This window comes from Cyrtonyx montezumae, unplaced genomic scaffold, assembly GCF_038088225.1.
Source record: "Cyrtonyx montezumae isolate F1298 unplaced genomic scaffold, pur_monq_1.0 scaffold_3, whole genome shotgun sequence".
NCBI lineage: Eukaryota > Metazoa > Chordata > Aves > Galliformes > Odontophoridae > Cyrtonyx > Cyrtonyx montezumae.
This window is the reverse complement of record NW_027072034.1, coordinates 37,910,096-37,931,555: the sequence shown is the minus strand read 5'-3', so window position 1 is coordinate 37,931,555 and position 21,460 is coordinate 37,910,096. Positions and strand designations below refer to the sequence as shown.

Genomic DNA, 21,460 nt, shown 5'->3' with positions numbered 1-21,460 from the left:
ACTGTTTTCCCAATATTAATACATACATATATATATTTGATTTCAGAAAGTAATTTTTGTGTCTTTTATGGATTATTTGCTATCCAGTATAAGCATAAATATGGAAGAGGAAGGCAGCAAGGGGAGGAGCCAACTTTTAGCACAAGTGAAAATTTGATTTTTATTTTGCTTTGCAAGATTTTAAAGAAAAGTATTTTTTTTTTTAAATACAAAACTTGGAAGACTTGTTGAGAGCAGAGGAAACCACTGTAACTTCAGACATTTACAAATCTCACATTTACTTCTCAAACGTTCATTCATGTCAGTCTGAGATGGGATGAACAAGTCATCTTTTGGAAGCGCTCGCGTCACTCCATTAATTTTGAAGTGCTTATACAGTGGTTATGTTAGACTGAGAAATCATTTGTGTGTCTGAAGTTAGGATAGGTGAATTCCTATAGGAGTTTCAAGAATAGCCCAGAATTTAGAATTTCTTCTCTCTGCTGCAGACAATATTACTGAGCTATTTTCCCGTTTTCTGAAGCTTTCACTGCTTCTACTAAATATATCTACTAAATATCACTATAAAGCATCTATATTAGTATAATAAATATGATAAATAAATGTTTGCTTCAGTAAGCCTGCTTTGGCAGGGGGGTTGGACTAGTTGATCTCTGGAGGTCCCTTCCAACCCCTACAGTTCTGTGATTCTGTGATTATGTAGCATCAGTAATAGTGGTATGTTTAAAACACTGTCTTTTTCAATCTAGAAAACACTGTAACTTTTAAACTGTATGGTTTCTGAAGTTTAGTTTTGTATCACACTGGCAAGCTGGTGATGACATTTTATTTAAATTTTATTCAGAACTCTCTATGCTCTCTCTCTCTAAGGTTTTGTATGCATATCTTTTGAAATAAAATAAAAATAAAATAAAAAAAATGCAAGCACATAATAGCCATGTATTTTCACTGTTCTGTAGTAAGTAACACTAATGGACTTGCCCTGGAAATGTACAGGTGTAATGCAGAATTCCACTTACTCATACAAATTTTAATAGATGTGTCAGAACTAAGTGTCTGCAAAAGGCAAACAGATGCTGCTAGACATAGCTAGACACTAGACATAGCTAATGTAGTGAGATGTAGCTAATGTCAGCATTAATATTTCAATAAAGAAGTCACTTTTCATGTTGAAGGTGGGCTGCAGAATGGACTCGATGAGGAAACAAAAAGGCCAGTTTTCTTCTCTTTGCATAGCGTTGGGGAAGTGGAGAACACTGCTACTTTTTTGAAGACTTACTTTACGCCATGTAATGTTTAATATTCAGATTTTGTGTAACAAAATTCAATGCAAAACGTTTTGGACAGGGAAGGGAATATTTACGTCATATTTACAGAATCTACAAACAAACTGATCTTACCTACTCACCATCACCCTCTCATAGATTTCATTTAGTCATGTGGCAATGCTCTCATAAGCACAAAAACGTGTATAGTTAAGTGGTCTGATGAGCTTCACTTACATGCAGCATGGCACAAAGTATGTCAGCTGCCGAGGCTTTTTCCTTAATCTGTGATTCTTCTTGATCAGAGATGACAAGCTAGTTTATGGACAGATCTTTTATGCCCTTTGGAGTCTCATAGTCTGTTTTCTGGTCTGTACTAGCAGGAAAAGTAATGAAATAGGTGAAAAATAATGAAATAGCTACAAACTTGATGCTGTCCTCCTGGTGTCAGAGGGCATGGCCATCCACTGTATGGTGATCTTGACATAAGCAACACCCTTGAAATGTGCTTTTTATTATGAATAAAGGGCATTCTTTTAACTCCTTGCCCTGCTCTTCTGGTGCTGACAGAAGTATGCATTTCCATTAACTTTTAATTTTTACCAGCCTTAGTAATTGCATTATGAATCTCTAGAAGTGTAAATTAATGAAACTAATTATAGGAAACAGTCGATGAGTAAGATTTTCAACTGATTTAATTGTTTCAGCCAAACTCTGACCTCAACACCAAGTCTGGTGAGTCAGAGCCATCTTCTTTGCCTGTGAAATTCTTCAGAGCAAGCAAGCCCCCTCAGTAGGATGAAGAGTCTCAGGGTTTGTTCTGACTGCAAGATGAAAACAGTCTCAAAACCAAAAAAGCTTTGTGTGATTCAAAAAAGTTTTGTATTATTCTGTGAAGAGTGCTTGAACATTCTAGTGTAGGAATCTTTTCAACATACGTTTGTATGTAAGTATGAGCTGATGTGAAAATAAGTGTGGATTTTAGATGTATTTGGGATCAGAAAGGGGATCAGACTCGCATTTCACTGATGGTTAACTTTACTCATTCACTAAAGGCTTTTCTCCCATTGCAGGGACTAAATAATGGGAAAGTTTAGCAATAAAGAATGATATCCCTGCAGCTGGCAAATGAGCTAAACCTGAATGTCTAATGCGAAGATGATTCACCACTTGTGATGGATGTGATTTTGACTCCATTTCACATTTTAGTGGAGTTAGAGTTTGAGTAACTTACATTCAAATCCAATTTACCAGTGAAATGATCAAGAGAAATAAGTGGAAAGTATTCTACCTGATGGAATATTCTTAGTCACAATATGAAAAGGCAGTGGTCTCCCTCAGAGCATTTTCAGCCAGCAGTTGCAGAGTGCTTTCACAGCTTCTTACTTTCCAATCCCAGCACTGCTGCACAGGGCTCCTCTGCAAGGTGCTGCTGCAAGGTGCTGCTGACTCTGTCCTCAGCCTCTCACTGGGAAGAAGGTCAGCACAAATGCTGAAATGATGAAAGTAATTTTCTACAAGTTATTTTGAGAGATTTTTTTTGAGGCTTTTTGGCCAACTGTGGTACCATTGCTTACAGTGAGCAAGGTTTTTACAGCAGGAAAGCTAGGACCTCTGGCAAAGAAAGCTGCTGCTAGTGGTGAGCTTTCAGAATCAGCCATGCTGAGAGTTCCTGCTCTGTTACACAACTTGCTACTTGATAAATAAACTTGCTTTTTATTCTTCAGAGGCAGCAAATGACACACCATTTTTGGTACCTGTTGATCTGGTACCTGCTGATACTGAAGATGGTGTTTTGTGTGGATTCTTAATAATATCTTAACAATAAGAACACTGAAAATCAAGATGTTGCAGTTATTTTTATGACCACAAACCTAGTCAAGTTGTGGTTCACAGTATTGGCCTTGGTTCTGTGAGTATGAATTTAGACTGATTGGAAATATGAATTCTTTGTATCCCTTCCATCCTTCATCACTGAAATGAGTGCATGTTAAAAGTTTTGACAAAAATAAGAGCTTCCACTCTATTTTTCCTTTTATGCTTAATTATTTTCCCTCCATAACTTAAGAGAAAACTTGGGGAAAAAAAGGAGTGGCAACGTCTTATATAGGAACTGTGATGTTTCTGTTTGCAGATGATGAATGAAAATCAAAAGATTTTGTACTTGACAATGTTGTACGTATGCTGCCTGGTATAAATCACTAGTTTTGTGTCAGTGTAATCAGTTTCTAGTGTTTGAGTATATCAGTGTCTCACATTCTGAGGGAAACAATCTGATTATATATATCAATTTGTGTATATATATTCAAGTGATTAATCTTAGCAATGAAATTTTGGCATAAATAAATGTATTTCCACGGCCAGAATCAGCACTTTGTCACCTGAGTAAACTCTGCAAGAGACAAAACAGGAGATATTTCAGTTATCTTTTTGATTCAGATTAGTTTCCAATTTTCAAGCTGAACTGTCTGCGCCGCATATCAGACAATTCTTTTATGATATAGTACTACAAAGTGACTTCAGAAGGATAATTAAACCCCATCAAGATGGTATAATTATTCATCACAAAGACAGTTCGATTTAATTTAATTGCTCAAATTTTGTGTGGGAGACTTTAATAGTCTTTTCTTACTGTAAATGGATACGTAAGATGTATAATTATTTCTAGGAAAGTATTGTCTTCCTAATTTTTGCTGTGTTTTGTTAGGCCTGAATGGGTTGTAGGAGTAGTCAGGAAACATCCAGAAATCACCAGCCTTTTGGACTGGGTAAGGTTTATCTTTACTTGGTGTGATGACTGCAGAAGTGCAGGCAGATTGTCTTGCAATTGGCATTCAGTTTAGTTTTTAGCACCATTACCAGGGTTATGAAAAACTCCACTTAAAATGCTGTTATTTGTGCAATATGCATATGCACACTGCCACATGGAGCCTTTCTGGTCTGTAAGAATTCTGTGGAACGTGTTAGTCTCCAGTTTCAATCTGAAGACTGTCAATATCTTTGCTTTAAGAAGTCCTGTATTTCTGTTTTAAAAAGTATTTGTATATGTTTCTTCATTCTGAACATTTCACCTGTAAAATTTCAGCAATATTTTAAGTAAATCTGCTTGTTTATGACAAACTATCTGCAGCATTCATTGGGACATTTAAAATTATGTAGTGACATTTAGAGCATAATAATTCACTTTTGGATAGAAATCTTAATTAGAAATGTATTTCAATCAAATATTATATAATAAAATAATTTGATAAACTGAGTTTGTAAAGAAGTTGAGTGGATGAGAGAAATTCAGGTTAATATAGTTTGCTTGGATTTCTAGAAGAAGCCTTGAAGCAAAATACCATATGGTCCTTAAGGACACAACGCATTCTAAAGAATAAGAAGAAATATAATATTCACAGATTGCATGGTATTACAGAACACAGTCGTAGTAGAGGATGTGTCCCCACTGGAGTTTGGTATTAGAGCCCATGCTTTCAGTGTGTGATTCTAGAGGAGGGGCAAATAGTGAAGTGTCAAGCCTTTCCAGTTGTATTAAGTTATTCAAGATGGTAAATACCAGTGGTATCAATGAAGTACTGCAGAAAGACCATAAGAGGCTGAGGTGTTCAAAGCACATAAAATCCAGTGCAGACAAATATGCTGTGATAGACACTGAGAAAAATGCAAAACAGAGAAAAATCTTGAAATGCTGGTTTCTGTGCTGACCGTCACCATTAAGGAGGAAGATCTTAGAGCTACAACTGAGTGCTCAATAGCAGTTGAGAAGAAGTTATTAAAAAATGAATAAACAAAACAGACTGTGAACTTGTGACTGTATAAACCCTTCATGTGCTAGCACCTTAAGTACTGGTCTGAGTTCCTATCTTCTCATTTCAAAATGGATAGCATAGAAATTGAAGAGGTTTAGAGGACAACAAACTTATCAAGGGTTTGGAGAATGCATGGCATGCAGTCTCCTGTTTATCACTGGTGAAAATGTATAACAAATGATGTTGACAAATAGTGTTCTGCAGCTGAGAATTCGTCCAATAGTGCTATTATGCTCTTTCTATCTGTTGTAGTTTCCACAGAAAGAAATAGGAGGCATTACTTTCAACGTGACCTATGTACTCTGTATGCATTTTTTTATCATATGAAGTTACATAAACTCTCTGTAGTTTAGTGATCTAGACCTATAAATCTGCTTTGAAGTGAAGTCAGAGAGCAGAAACGCACCTTCCTGCTGAGACTTTGGAATAAAATGTTCTGCAGCGGTAAAGAAGCTTATCTTATACTTAACAAAGCGACACAGAGTGGATCACTGCATGAAGTTCTTTTACAAGTTTTGAAGGAAAAAAAAAAAAGCAGCCTCATTTTAAGAAGTAGCTTTAAAGATTGTAACTGTTCGCTTCAGTTTTTAGCAGGCGTTATAATAAATGCAGGGTTAAATATGTGGTGATAAACTTTGGAAGTTGGCACAGTTTATCTCAGCTTGGCAATTTATTAAATGCTTTGAAGTATTCAAGAACCGTGTGAATTAATTAAATGTTGATTTTCAAAAGCTTTTGGCAAGTCTCCTGCCAAAAGATTTTCAAGTAGATAAGAGAAAGTTCTCTTGTAGCTGATTAGGAGAGAAAAACCAACATTTACGAATAGTTTATCAGCTCTGGGATGGAACAAAGGGACTTCTGATCCCATAGATGTATGCTCAGAGTACGTATAAAAGATCGCTACAGAAGAAGGTGGAACAGTGAGATGATGCATTCTGCACAAATGAATTCAGGACAGTCGAACTGATCTGACTACTTGTGATGAGGGGGCTTGAAGATTTGACCCACCAGGAGAGGCTGAGAAAGCTGAGACCGTTCAGCCTGGAGAGGTACAAAATGGAGCGCAGGGAATTCTACGTAAGCGTTGGCAGAGACTTCCCAGTGGTGCTGGATTCTCCAGTCTGGGAGATGCTCAGAGCTTGACATGTCACGAACCTGAGCTACGTGCTGTAGCTGACCCTGCTCCAAGCAGGAGGTGCAGAGGAGCCTTCCTGCCTCAGCCATGCTGTCAGCTTGTGCATTCCTGACTGCCACAAAGAACTATGAAGAATCGCATACTGAATGGCTGGGTGATGACAGAATGGATAGGATATATAGCTGTATATTTACGGGAATAACATCCAAATCAACTGCTATCACTCCAAAAAATAAAAATAATAAGAAATAAGCCCCGTGATTTGTTGCTGAAACTCCTCTGCAGAAGGTCTTTAATATTCACCACCAGTCATAAAAACAAATAAAATGTTACTGCTTAGCAGGAAAGAAAACAAAAACGAGACATGAAATGCTCCTCTTCCTTTGTAGACATGATTGGCTGAACCTGTTGTGAATACTCAAATAAGTCTGGTTGAACTGGAAAAAAATTGGGATATGGGGTGGCTCTGTGCAAGGTGGGGCTGATGAACAAAGGTTCTTCTGCTTGCATCAGCTGACTGAGGTATGATATCATACAGCTTTATACAATTATGTATCGGATAGAAAAAGTGAATAAGAAGTGGTTATACTCTTTCGTATAAACAAAGTAGCAAACATTCAGCAATTAAAAACAGATGAACAAACAAAAATAACTAAAGCACAACCTTTCTAATGCAATTAAATGTGTCATTAAATCATACAGCTTGTTGTCCCAGAGCCCTCTGTACGCTGAGTGCTTGAATGTGTTGAAAATGCAATTAGATGAAGAAGTGGAGGGTAGGTTCATGGTGAGGCTAGATTTGATTGAAGAAACCTCTTTAACTACTTGCATCTGGAAGTGTGCATCAGAAAACCTTACTCTGCACGTAATGCTGCTGTTGAAACTTTTTCCTTAAGCACTTGCTACGTGTTGCTGTTGGAAACAGGGCACTTGTCTCAGTGTATCTTGGGCTTGATGATCGGGGGTATTCTCATCACATTGGAACTGCTGGGGTTGATGAAGCCTGAGGCGATCATGGTAATTTGTTTTCTGTTTGCAAACTGTCATCCTCCTCCTTACTCAGTTTTGCTTCTTTTCTAAATGTAATGCTTACTGTGATATTTTTGCCTTTAGCATCAGAAAGTCACGTATTCAGTTGTGACTGCTGTTCAGTTAAAAGCAAAGGATTTGTATCCTTAGGATCTCATTCTCAGTGCCTTTTGATTCCAGGACACAACCTTATACCTGAATAATAAATTTATTGATAGTCAAATTTATGACTTGAAGGTTTTATGGGTGAGATCTAAGATCTATATTCCTAAGCAAGATGTTATTTATAGAAGCCTTGATAAATTAATTTAGTTAAAAAAAAAAGCACTAAAACTTTCATATTGTACTGAGTTCACATTTCTCATCCTCAGGGCTTTTGGGGGCAGTCACTCATCTTTCCTAGACACACTGTACTTATTACGCAGTACCATACTGTACACATTGATCAAACCATAACCTTTATAACATGAGCTTTGTTTTTCTCTGGAGGTTTTTGGTGCCCTGGCAAACTCTATCTTTTGGCCTGCACTCCACTTCCACATCAGTTCCCTTTCTGTCAAAATGAGGATTAGGCTACACCAAAGAGTCTCCTTGATTCAGATTCACATTTGGAACTGCGTATGTATCTTGCACAATATAATGCACAAAGGCACCTGACCATCACTGTACACATCTTCTTAATCATATGGTATATTTGTATACAGAGTTAATTCGTACTGCCAAGCTTCTCCTGGCAATGTGCATATGCGTTAGAGTTTATGGACGCTACTTCTAAACTTAGATTACTGAAGAGATCAGTTAAGATCTTTGCATTTCAACTGCCACATCTGCAAATCCACTTTCCCTGCCCTCCCTGTCCCCAAGTATCATAGCAGAAGTGGAGAGGGCCATAGGGCAGGCTGCTAATTCTGAAAAGTTATTTAGTTTTAGGGATTAAGTGGTATATAATTATGGGTAACAATGAGAGGGGGTTGCTGCCTGTCAAGAGTCATGCTGCCTCAAAGGGTGGCCTCAGCCTCTCTATATCTCTACACCGTGGTGTCTTGGGCATTTTGGATCTGCTTGGTGTCTGTCTCAGGAGCTCTTCATTTGTGTTTTGTTTTTGTGTTCATTTGCTGAAAGTTGTGAAATTCTCCCTTTGCTAAAATCTGACTTTTTGAATTTGTGCTTTTATTCTTTCCAAATAACCTTACGCTTTACAAGCTGTGTCATTGTTCAGAGTGTATTTCAAATTTCTTGCTAATGCCATGTGGTACATTGCCTTGAAAGGTCAAGATGGCAAAATCCCATTTCTATTAAAAGAACTAGAAAAAGTCTTGCTTTCTCTCAGGGTCAATTTTGTACATTAGTTATGAGTGTGATTAGTAATTATCCTTTTGGAGAGATTTTCATCCTCAAAGGAGTTAAGAATATATTAGAAAGAATGCTTATAAATGTATCAAGACTCCTCATCTAGTGATAGTGTAAGTCTCTAATGCACAGATTCATTCAGCCATGCTAGGATTCTAAGGACTGTGTTACTGCCATCCTGTTCAAACTGAGCCATGCTCTGTGACACTTCTATTGAAACCCCTGAAATAACTCTCAGTTAGAATCTACTTAAACTGATTAAGATGTCAGGGTCTGACCTTTAGGGTAAGAACCAAAGCCTCCTACTGCAGATAAGTATTTTTTGGTGTACTTCTATGGTGTCTTTAGTTCAGCATGCTTTGACTTATAACGCTTGTGTGGATAAATGTTGAAGAGGGGATTCAATTTTTGACTAAAATATGTATTTAAATTTTTCTTTTTCTTTTTTCCCAAAATGAGCTTTGATATTTTACTAAGAACTAGATTTTTTCATGCCATTAATATGATATCTCTCTATATAGGTACATCGATTGAGACTGGAATTTATTTTCATGTTATTGGTTTTATTTTCAGACTTGACTGTAGTCAGTGTTGTTATTGAATAGGCTGCCCTTGAATTTTTAGCTGTTCTGTGGGACAAAGGAGGAAAACCTCAGACAGTGCACTGAGCAGCTTACATACATAATTCTTGAGACAACTGTATCCATTTTGAGCTTCCAATAGCCACTTCAAGAAAAAACAAGGTTATTGCAGTTTAAAGTACTGCGATAATCTAAGCTTTCAAGACATGGAATCTTTTTCTTAAAGCTTTTGTTCTGATTTTCTCACTGCACTAAAACACGATCCATCTTCCTTTCTCATCCTACCCTCCACACCACTTGAATCCAAAGTAGGCAGATCTTATGCTGCAGATGCTACAGAGTTTAAAATGGATATATTCTGACTTGGATAAATCTGGCATGTTGAAGGTATGAAAATGCTGTTGAATTTCGGGCAAGAAGTCCAGCAAGAGGATACTCCTGCATATCACAAAGTTTTATAAACAAATGTTACAAATATAGCACTGAGGATCTGAAGATATTAAGAATGCTACTCTCGTTTAACAAACTATTGCTCTCATTCGTTTAGAGCATGGCACTCCTTCCTGTTTAGTGGACTTGGAAGCTGAGTCCTTCAGTAAACCATCAACATCAAGAAAATATCCAAATTGTGTTTGATTTTTATAAACCTAAAGCCAATTTTGCTACCTTGGTGTCTTTAAAAGTTTATTTAATAATTTATTTTTAAAATTTAGAATAATTAATGTAGCACTCACTTATGAGGAGGTTTCTATTTTTCATGCCTAACATTCATTTTAGTTAGTGGATCCCACAAGGATATGCTTGAAGAGAAGCAGTACAATTATTCAGTCTCCCGTAATTCTTCCACCCATCTTCAGCAAGAGGACACTGATCACCTTAAGCAAATGTAGACGTGTAGATCTCTTTCCCAGTCTTGTAGTATCTTTGTGATATATGTCTTCAGATTTTTTGGAGAGGATTTTGGTTGTCTGTTCAGTCTCTTTATTCTTTCTTACAGACTTTTCTTTGAAAGAGGTATTTCAAATACCTCTATCACAGTAACAGCTTTCACTGAGATTATTTTGATTCTACGATACTCAAGCTTCCAGAACCTAGTTTTCAACCCCTTTGTTGAATCAGGCTGGAAACAGACATTTGAAGTGACTGTTTAGCAAAATAATTATTTTATCCCAGTGGTCTAGAATGAAAAGCATGCAAATATGAATAAAATGAGCTCATTTGGAGGGCACTGAGCTTTAATGAATAACCATTTATATAACAGCAAAATAAAGCAAATTAAAATCTGTTGTGAATACAGGCTCTCTTAAAAGAACAAATTAAGTGAACATACTGAGAGTAAAGTCAAATCGAGTCACTGAAGCCTTAATAAGCATGTTCTCTGCACAAGGAGAGCTGAATGAAAGGGAAATTACATCAGTCCTTCACGGCACTGGCACCAAACTCTGTTTGTTTTCAAAACCAACAATCTATCTCGTGTTATAACACACTGAGTTTGAGATCTTACTCTTGTAAATCACTTTGGGTGATATGATGAGGAGAACTGATCCCTTGCCCATCACCCATCTGCCCTGATTTCCCCAGACGTGGCAATTTTACTGGAGGGTTTGTTTGTTGACACTGCATCCTTTTGTAGAAATTAGCATCAAGCTGAACATTTCCTCTTCTATAAAACCCTGGATGAGCAAAAGGAAAAAAAAAAAAACAACCACAGAAGGACAGAAATACTGGAAATGTCTGCTTTATTCTATTATTATTATTATTAATAATAATAATAATAATAATCTGTTATTATCTGTTATTACTGTTATCAGTCTGAGTGATTCCGGAGTTACTGTAGTTTATAAAAAACAGTTATAGGCCAGTGTGACCCTAGGGGTTTTTTGTGAGAATTATCTTATTTTCAGTATCTGAAATGTTAAATGTTACTATTTTGGTTACATTTATGTAATAATTGAGTTTTCTTGAATATCATCGAGAAAAAGATACGTATTCCCTTCATTTACCAGTGTTGCAAATACTGTTTTTTTACTGCTCAAATACAGATACCCAGCAAAATCTCCTTTCTCAGATTAATTAGTCTACCTCCTCAAAGTGGCCAACTTGTCACAAAAATATCATTCCAGTGCTCTGAGCCAGTGCAACCAATGGATAGCACGTGATCTGTCTCAAAGGGTCAGTCCCACTTTTGGAGCACATTTTTTGTGAGATCACGTTACTGCAGATTAATAGAAAAATGAATATAAAGCATGTTCTAACTTTCTAAATTTATATGTAAAAAGCACGTGCCAACTAATATGAGCAAGAGGTTGAACCAAATTACCTTTTTCATAGTATCCTAGAATCACAGAATCATAGAGTGGATTGGATTGGAAGGAACTTCAAATATTGTCAAGTTCCAGGCCCTCTGCCTTGAGCTGGGTTGCCAGCTGTTGAATCAGGCACCAGCTCAGGCTGCCCAGGACCCCATCCAACCCAGCCTTGAGCACCTCCAAGACTGGGGCATTCACACCCTCTCTGAGCAGCCTGTGCCAGTGCATCATCACCCTCTCAGTGAAAAATCTGCCTCTGACATCTAATCTAAATTTCCCCTCCCCTCTTTTAGTTTAAAAGTATTCACTCTTGACATATCACTATCAGCCATGTGAAAAGTTGATTTTCCTCCTGCTTATAAGCTTCCTTTAAATATTGGAAGTCACAATGAGGTCTCCCCTGAGCCTTCTCTTCTCTTGAGGTCCTTTTCAATCTTAACTCATTCTGTGATACTGTGATTCTTTCCCTGCTACAGAACTAACAGGAGAATGGGAGGACAGGGTAATTGTAAAGAGGTGCAGTATAAGTAAAGCCTGTTCAGTAACCAGGGTAGAGTTTTATATAATCAGGAAAATGAGAAGACAACTGCGTGAAGCTCATAATAGATATCAGTATTAGTATCCAATTTACATGAGAAATAGTCAGATATTTTTATGCTTCATACTATGGAAAAATGTTTCTGGATGCATAAATGGAACGTTAAAGTTCATATAAAAACTTTAACTTGTACTTCCAAACAGAGTATTTTGCTTGCACTTTTGTTTTTCCCTCTCATATAAACTATCAAAAAACAATTCCCAAACAAGTGTACCACTGCCCCCTCAGCTGAATGGCCAGAGCAGCTTAGCAAGGCCCTTCCTTCAGCTGTGAAGTCCTTTATTTGGAAAAGAGCAGAGAGTGGTCCACTCTCACTTGCAGTAAATTGTTTTTAGAATCTGGATGTGATATAGCTCACCTGACTCACAGGCTGACATCCACATTCAGCTGGTCCAACCAGCATGTGGTCATAGCTTGTATGAATAAATGAGATAACAAGCAGAACTCACGTGAACAGAGGAGTATTTGAGGGCCTCTGCTGCTCTGGCAGTCATGAATCATGCATTTTCATTTAAAACTTTTTGCTGGTTTTATACTGTGGTTAACCCCTAAAATGGTAGACCTACGATTAAGTGTTCCTGGTTTGCATCTCTAATTTTGTATTTTCTATATCGTGACAGCTGGAAACAGTGTGAGAGAAGGCCAAGAAGCGGTGAGAAAAATAAAAGAAGAAACTTTGACTGGAAAAGGTAACACACTATATCCTTTTCTTTAGGAAACTCCTTATTCCTGTATTTTTGCTGAAGCATGTGTGTGTGCAGTGGTTTTGTGTCTGGGCAGAAAATCAGTCTAGTAGTCATTTGTACTACAGAGAGGTTGACAACAAAAAAAAGTGTGCTTTTTTATCATTAACCTCGCCTCTTGTGGTGTGAATAGTCCTATAACAAGGGTGATTTGGGGGGGATGTTTGTAAAAGAGCAGAGTTGCCCAGCTGCGTAATTTGGCACATAGGGCTTATAATCCTTCACCAAAAAAAATCTGTTTTCTTAAAAAGAGATGAAGCTATCACATCAAACCAAAATTCCTGTGTTTTTCTGATTCTTTTTAATTTGTTGTAGTTTATTCTGATGAGAGATCATGTTGTGGGAGACATAAGGAGAGCATAGCTTCGTATCTGAGAAAAGATGTATTGCAAAGTATTTGCTGTGTGATTATAACTTGCAATTTATCATGGAGGTTTGTACATCTAATATTTCCATCTCTTGGGTTCCTTGGGTGTAGTTCCTAGTAGTGTATGATGATTCATTGCTGTCACTTTGATGTATCATTTCTTGGCAAAATGATAGGGCAGAGCTGGTACTCCACCCAATTTAGTATCTTCATGACTTCTTCTGAGATCTGATTCTGTTTTTGTGCCTCTAATAACTACAGTTATGATGATCAAAATAAGATAATTATTGTGTTAAAAAAACCTTTCATTAAGATTTATCTTTTGACTTAAATAAATGTGCACTGATGGTAGCCTCAGGATACATGTATGTTAGTTGAAAGCATCGTAAATTAAGGCATAGTCAGAAGGATCATGAAAGCAAAAAGGTAATTATGACATCATTTAAATATTTTGCTGGAAGTTTTTGTACAGAGACCAAAAACATTTGGAATTAATTACATCACGTGACTTGCATGAAGTTGAATAAACTGGGTTCTGCCTTGCTTCCTCACATTTCTGTGATAGCAGCGTTACCTGATTGTTTTGAAGGAAATGAACTTTAACGTCCAGGTAGAAATTTTGTCAATATCTAACTTGCAGTTTGAGGAAGCTGAAACGAAATATAACTTGACTGAAGTTGTTCCCCATTATAATTATGATGACTGGGGCTTTACAATAGGATCAGGTAGTTCAGGTGTAAGGGACCTACGAAGATCGTGAAGACCAACTGCCTGACTGCTTCAGGGCTATGCGAAAGACATATTACTAAAGGCATTATCTAAATACCTCTTTAACACTGTGAAACTGTGTATAGTTTCAGGTCTTGACATATTTGATCTACAAATGAAACTGGAAGAGTATTGTCTTTGCAGAATGTGTCTCTAATTGGGTGATATTTATGTTTGCATGTGCATTACACTATATAAAGGATTTATGTAAGTCTGGGAAGCAGCTCTGTGTTCTTGATGATCAATGAATTTGCATGTTGTTGAAAGACATATGAAGGTATTTGACAGGACTAAGCTATGGGAACATGCCAGCTTTTCAAAGGCTGCTGTTCAACATCATTTTAATCACTGCATAAAAATGCGGTCAGTGACTTTGACCATTTTCTTTCTTTTTCTTTTGTTTAAGCATTTTTAGTATATAGCATACAGGCTGCAGTATACAGGCTGTGCTGATATACTGATATAGGGAGCCAGAGATCTTGTCCACTCCTTATTGAATCCCTGAACAGAGCACAGACATCACCGGAGATAGCTCCGGGAAAAGGCCATACTTGTTGAATGCATGTAACTACAGTGTTGTCAAAGGTGATACCATCCTTCTATTTCTTGCTCCAATGTCTGTCTAGAGCTCTATCTGCTCTCTAGAGGTAAGTAATATTTCTTGACATAATTTGCACTCACTTCAGGGACAAATGAGATTCAAAGCATGTACATGAATGGTTCCTATGAAGCAGATATGAGCAGTAACATAGGTTTTGCTTTTTTGCAACAGCTGAGCAAGACATTGGTAATATTTTTGAATAAAGGGAGGCAGGAAGCCTGGTTTCCCGTGCTGGAGGCATTGAAACTAGAGTCAGTGCCACAGAGATGGAAGGCTGTTGGAGAGGGAGGCAGTTCTGGTGATTCCTCTATGGGGTGGCAATGTTAATAGGACACAGAAAATCCAAGCAGTATGTCATACGACCTCTTCTATTGCGCACTGTCTCCAATGCTACTACACCCGATACCTCCTTTGTTCCTCTTTCCCCATTTCTATTGACTCCAGGTTCTTCAGGTGCACCTCTCAGTTTTGGGTCTCTGTTTTGAATTACCTGTTGCTAAACTTAAATGATGAGGAAGGAGGTAGGCAGATGAGTAGAGTGGAATAAAGCATGGATCCTGAGAGGCATTAGACCCAATTTGATTAACTGTCATAGGCTCCTCCAGTATAAAGCAGCTGAGGCCATCAGAGATCCAGAAGAGACCACGGGAAGTGCTGCACTGTCATGGAAATAATCACATTAGTACTATTATTTCCAACAGACCAAGGGTAACACATTGCTACAATCTGAAAGATAGAGCTGGGTGAAACCTGAGTGATGCTGATATTTATCTTGTTTCTATTTGTTAAATTGGGAAGTTTTACTGCTAATAGTAGCAATTATATGTCTGGGAAAGTTGTTGATGGACGAGAATTGCCACAGAGATATTCTAATTATGTAGTTTCAAACATACACATAGGGTGTGCCTGTGTTAGTGAGTTAGTTCACACAAGGAGAACACTTTTCAGGCAACACTCAGTTGTTGCCTGCCTGCTGAGCTCTTGTCTGAATAATGAACGGTGCAACAGGCTGTGGTTTCTCCTTGCACAGAACTTAGCTGGGTGGGAGATGAGTGGCAGTAGCAAAACAGCATTAGCTCACAGGAGCAAACTCAAAGCTTCTCTGAAATAAGATCCCCAGCAACTTGTCAGGTCCCCAGCACAAAATGAGCTCCAGAAATTCACTTTCGTTGATCAAAACTTCTTAATGTAGGCATTACCACAGATACTAGCTCTGAACAAATCACACTGACTTACAGGATTTGGAAATTTCTTTGATACCCATATCTGTCAGTGATACTAGAAAAAAAAATATCTTTCAGTGTACCTAAATAGAGTGTATCTCAGTTACCGTCTCTGCAAATGAAAGCTGGGTTCAGCCTCATGATTACAAACATACAAATGTTGGAAACTAATATATAAACATGAATGAAAACTTCATTCATTCCAGCATAGGTTCAGCAATTATCAAAAGTTTATGCATATATAGCACTTAACATAGTATCAAGGAAATGCTCTTACAATTGCTGTGTAGGAGCTGGAGTTGCAACTAGACTCAAAGGAGAAAAAGTTAAAAGACAGTTAGAAAATGAGGTGTAAAAGTCGTATTAAGCACAGACCTCTTCAAAAGGAGAGGCCTGTGTTTAATCTCACCCAACATTTCTGTGGCTATTCAAATAAAACCACAATTATAAAACTAAGCAGTAAATTTACAGCATTCATGAAACTTCCATTTGAAGCTAGTGAGAAAGGAATACAAGACTTTCTCACTCAGTCAGAAGAATAAAGAGGTTAGCATAGAGGCAACCAAATTGTGTCATTCATAGTCTGACCCACATCAAGGCAGCGTGGGCCAGGCAGTAGGTGGAATGATATCACCTTGAAAACACTGCAGTTCGCATGCATTCAATGAGCCTGGCCTTTTCCCAAAGCTTTCTCTGGGGATGTCTGCACTATGTATGGCTCAGCCAGGGAATAAGGAGAGGACAAGGTCTCTTGCTCCCTTTCTAATGAGCAAGGAGACTTTCCTTATTATCAGAGATCTGAGAACAAAGAGTTTGTCCACGAGATGAGGGGGTAATCTAGCCAATAGGTACCAAGCATAATTGCAGAATATCTCATGGGTGGTTCCTCCACTGGGGCTTCCTTCTATGTGAAGTATCAATTTTAATAAAGCTGCACATTTTTTTTATATCTATTTGTTGTTGGCATTCCCTGCAGGACAGAAGTTAGGTGCCTAGAGCTCCCAAATTTCCAAACTTTTGGATTAGTTCTTGTCCAAGAATTTATGGTTGCATGGGCCAGAGTTGTGTAAAAATGTCATTATGAAAGAGTTCATCCAGCTGGTGAAGATGAGTAGAAGATATCTGTGTGGTTGAGATGTGCATAAGCTTGTGTGATTTTATGCTTGCTCATGTCAGATTTGTTTTCAGTGGTGTAACAGTTAGTAAAAGTGTGACGTGTCATGTTCATGGCAATATCAGATGTGGCTGCTCTGTCCCTTCTACCACATCCCTCCTCTGGCATATAAACTTTTCTTCCACTGCTGATGCTGAAAGACCTGTAGGGATGTTTTAAAGCGTCTTCTACCAATAGCATTAACAACTTTTGTCTGTATGTTTTCTCTTTTCCTGCTGCTGTATTCTCATCAATACGTAGCATTGTCAGGTCAAGGTCTGCCCTTTTTACAGTTGTGTGACTGAACTCCGGACTCATGGATGTGTCTCAAAAGACAGAGTGACAATATGAGAGAGGAGTAAAGAAGTCTCTGTCTGACAGCGTGTCACTTTGCAGAGACCTATATGGAACTACAGAGCTCTTCTGTCTTGTCACTTGAAGAACCTTGCCTAAGGATCAAGATTGATTTATCTTCCCATAGGCTAGTGTAAGGTTATATCAAGTATATTCAAGCTATATGAAAATACATAAATCTTGAACAGTATTGTATGTGTTAAGCTTAATCCAAGTCTGTAAGGACTGAGTCCTCCATGTGCACAAGGGACAGAAGACCCCTTGCTAGAGTCATATAAAGTAATACAGAAAATAACAATTTCTCTGTGCTCATAATATTTATGTCCTTTACTCAGTGAAGCTGATGCCTCTTTGCTCTATTAATTCATAAAAAGGTGTCTCAAAAGCCCTTTGATAAAGCCATCTTGGTGAATAGTTTGCAAAACAATTGTCAATCTTTTCTGTTTGCTTTACATAATACTACAGTGCAAAAACATTGTCTGTTTGCTCCTGTCTTCTTTTGTTCTCCTGTTGACTTTAAACATATTATGTTAGAAAATTTTTCATCTCAGTGTTTATTGATATTTAAAAAAATAGAGAATATCCTACCTTTGGTGATTCATAAGACACCTTAGAAAATGAGCTGTCATGTTAACAGGGTGGTAATTCAGATATTAACAGCAATGTGAATACAGTTACAAAAAATAAAAATGAGCTGAAGATCTCATTAGTGCCATGAAGATAAAGTCTTTCAAATATAAAACATATTCATAATGCAGACAAAAGCTCTGCCTCTTAGTTTCCTAAATTCCCATTTCCATTGGAAGTATGAAACATATTTCATTAACAGGCTCAGCCACTAGGAAACATGATTTTCTCTTATTTAAATTATTTCTAATTGAAATTTAGAGACAAAGAAGTGCACAGGTGGAGCTGAAGGCAGAACAGCAAAATGCTTTCAGCTGTTTTGAAATGATTTTCTAACTATAAATCACCTAAGCTTTGTGTGACTAATGGGACCAGAGTTCTGAGGTTAGAATTTTGCTGATTATGCTGTCCTACTGACAGGAAAGGTAGAGAAAAGAGATTTTAAAATGAAATTGCCTCTGCAAAACCTGAAAATACTGCTGTTTCACCCTTCGTCATGATTTTGATCTTTTTTTATGTAACTTGAGTCATGGTGCCAAGCAGTGGCCTGATAGAGGTGCTCCTGGGTGTGACACCTGCCATAACGTGCCATTATTTTTTCAGGCACGAGCAGTAGTTACAGACAGGTTCTGTGAGCTATTTCCAAACCTTGTCTCAGTCCTCAAGAAAGCTGCTAAAGAATGCTGAAAGATAAAGCCAAGAAAAAAGCAATTTGTTTTCTCTCTGGAATGCTTTCATATCTTTCCTCCAAGATCTACTTTCTATAATCCTATCTTCCATGGGCAATATGTAGGACTTCAGAAGTTAATTTGCTTGTAGGAAGCAGAATATTTTCCGTGCAAATGCCATCTGCTTCTGCACAAGGGATCCAGCTGTCAGAAGTGTGGAGAACTTGTGGCTTGAAGAAAACACTGGGAAATCAGAGCTATGTTTGAAACACTTATAGGCTGTACACATAACCTTCCAGGGGTGAATTGAATGTGCAGACAGTGCTGGTATTTAATTGCTGGCTCCAAATTCTTTCAGTCATGGTGCGGTGTCCTCTTCCTACCTACGTACTGGGCTTGTGAATAGCAGTGGAAGCAATCAGCTTCATGTTGGAAAGCATGAGGACCTTTGACTTGCAAAGAAATGTCCCCAGTAGGGAGCACTGAGGTATAGGAAGCACAGGCATCACTGTGGCTGGACAGCAAGGCTCTACAAGGAGCCCTGAGCTTCCTTCCTGTGGTCTCTGCACTTATGAAGGGGGAATACTAGAGAGCCCATGCTTAATTTGTGTTTCAAGGACCATTTTTCAACAGCGAAGAGTAACAGCTTTGAACAGAAGTTTCAGTTCTGAAATGGGTCGTGAGATTTATTTGCAGGGAGGCCCCAGTAGAAGGTTGTAAAGGTGGCGGACAGAGGGCCTGTGAGAAGAGGCTGAGACAGCTGGGAGCCTTCTGCCTAGAGAATAGGAGGTTTAGGAGGACCTTATCTGTGTGTATTCGTACCCCATAGGGGAAGTAAGGAGGAGAGAGCTTCTCTGTGGTGCTCTGATAGTCAGAAACACATGAAAACCTATCTGCTAACTACCAGTCTTTGTGTTCTGTCTTTGTGGTATAAAGCATTGCTTGTGATGCCTTGATTACAAGTACTGGAACTTACACCCATTCCTAGAGTGCAAACTCATCCAGAAATTACATCAGTCTACAAGCAGTGCCCATAATAAGACTCTTAGTCACAAATAATGGAAAGAAAAGCAATAATGTGACCATAATGAAATCTTAGGAAATAGGTCTTTGAGAAAAACTTAAGACAACCAAACAAAAAACAACAACAACAAAATCAACAAACCACTGTCTGAGCAGATAAAATATTTCTTGTGTGGAAAGAAGGAAGAGTGAAGGAACATCAATTTTGAGAGCAATATTTTGTGTAAAAAGGTCTGGAACAGCGTGCCCTTTTTTTTTTTCTTCTTTTTTTTTTCTTTTTTTTTCAGGGCAGAGACTAATATAGTTTATCTAAGTTTCAAGAAAATCGAAGTTTCAAATGAAATACATTCAAGATTACATAGTATGTGACATCTCTGCCACACATTTTCTTCATTTCACACAAATTACTTTCACATTCAGCAGCATGCCCATGTACTTCAAAATGCTTCTCAGCCTAATTAAAGGCTTGAATGAAATGTGTAGTGCCAGAGCACTTTTATAGTCTTTTCTGTTTCTTCATGGTATAAAATCCTGCTTGTAAGAAGAAAAAGAAATCTTCCTCAGGAGATGGATAAACACTTGAATTAATCAAAGCATCTAACATGAGAATCATTAGGTGTCTGATAATCATGCCTGGATTTGGATTTTAAATTGAGGTGGTGGTTCTCTGTGTTGTGATGTGAAATGTTACCAATATCTGATTAATTTCCCCAAGATAATTACTGGCTGTGTGTAAATCCTTTTTTAACATTATATCTGCCACAATCTTCTCTGATTAGTCTGGTTAGGAGTAGCTCTTCACAACCAGTGTGACTTGTGGAAAAAAAGCAAATCTTCTTTCTGACATCTAGTTCAACCTTGCACAAAGATAACCCTTCTCAATGTTCTTCCTCCCAAGCATGGAGAATCTGTGGGCCTATGGTAGGAAAGATCTCTATGGCTCTGGGCAGGATTTTCTGTTGATTCATATTTCCTCTCATTCTACTCCATGCTCACCTATGCTTGCATACTTTTGCTTTTTCGAGCAATTTTCAGCGACTACACTTCCTGCAACATGGATCTCCTTTTAACAAGATGGTGTCTGTGCTTCTTTCTCTTTAGGACAGCATATCAGGGGAAAAAATAAACACGTGTATTGCAGGGGAGGAAAGTGAAAATAAAAGCAAAAAGCAATTCCTCCTGTTCACAACTGTCACAGTAGATGGTGGCTTCTGAACTAGAGGTGTGCAAGATGTATCATTTCTGACCCAAAGTTGTGCTCCTAGATTGTATTTTACAATTCAAAGTCTGTCAATGCTTGCAAAGAATCTGTGGCTCTAATTGGAACCGATTTTAATGACAGTATTTCCTAGAGATTTTATCTGTTTTGATGTATTCATTGAATAGAAAAATGGAAAGACATTTTGGCCCTTGGTTCTGCAAAATAAGGGAAGGAAAGAGGAGAGAAAAGTCCAAGGAGGGATTAACTTGAAGCGTGACAGTCTGTGGTCATGTCAATCCTGATCAAATGGTTTTCATACCAGCTCATTCTGAGTGTCTATGTTCAGACTACTGTACTACTAAAAGACAATCTTTGTCTTCTGGAATTGATGTGCTGCTGCTTATCTATGTTTTGTGTTGATGACCAAATGGATGCTATACTGCAGTTTTCATTTATGTATTTTTATAGATAAATAGATAGATTTATAAACAAAATTTTGCAAAGCTTTTGTTAAAAATAAGCTTTTGTTTTAAAGTAGCCACGAATTGGAATTTTCCTGTGGATAAGACTAGCATATTTCATCAGCCTGGCATATTTTCTGTCTTTGGGATGATGCAGAATTGTTTATTGCCAAAATAAATGAAGTCTTCAAG

General features: G+C 37.8%; 1 protein-coding gene across 1 annotated transcript in view; it reads left to right on the top strand.

Annotated features, from left to right (window-relative positions):
* DHRSX (dehydrogenase/reductase X-linked) overlaps window positions 1–21,460 on the top strand; it is a 158,005-nt gene that overhangs the window by 35,651 nt on the left and 100,894 nt on the right. Inside the window, exon 3 of the mRNA XM_065741264.1 lies at window positions 12,700–12,768. Coding sequence (XP_065597336.1) covers window positions 12,700–12,768 — 69 coding nt within the window. The remainder of the gene's footprint in view (window positions 1–12,699; window positions 12,769–21,460) is intronic.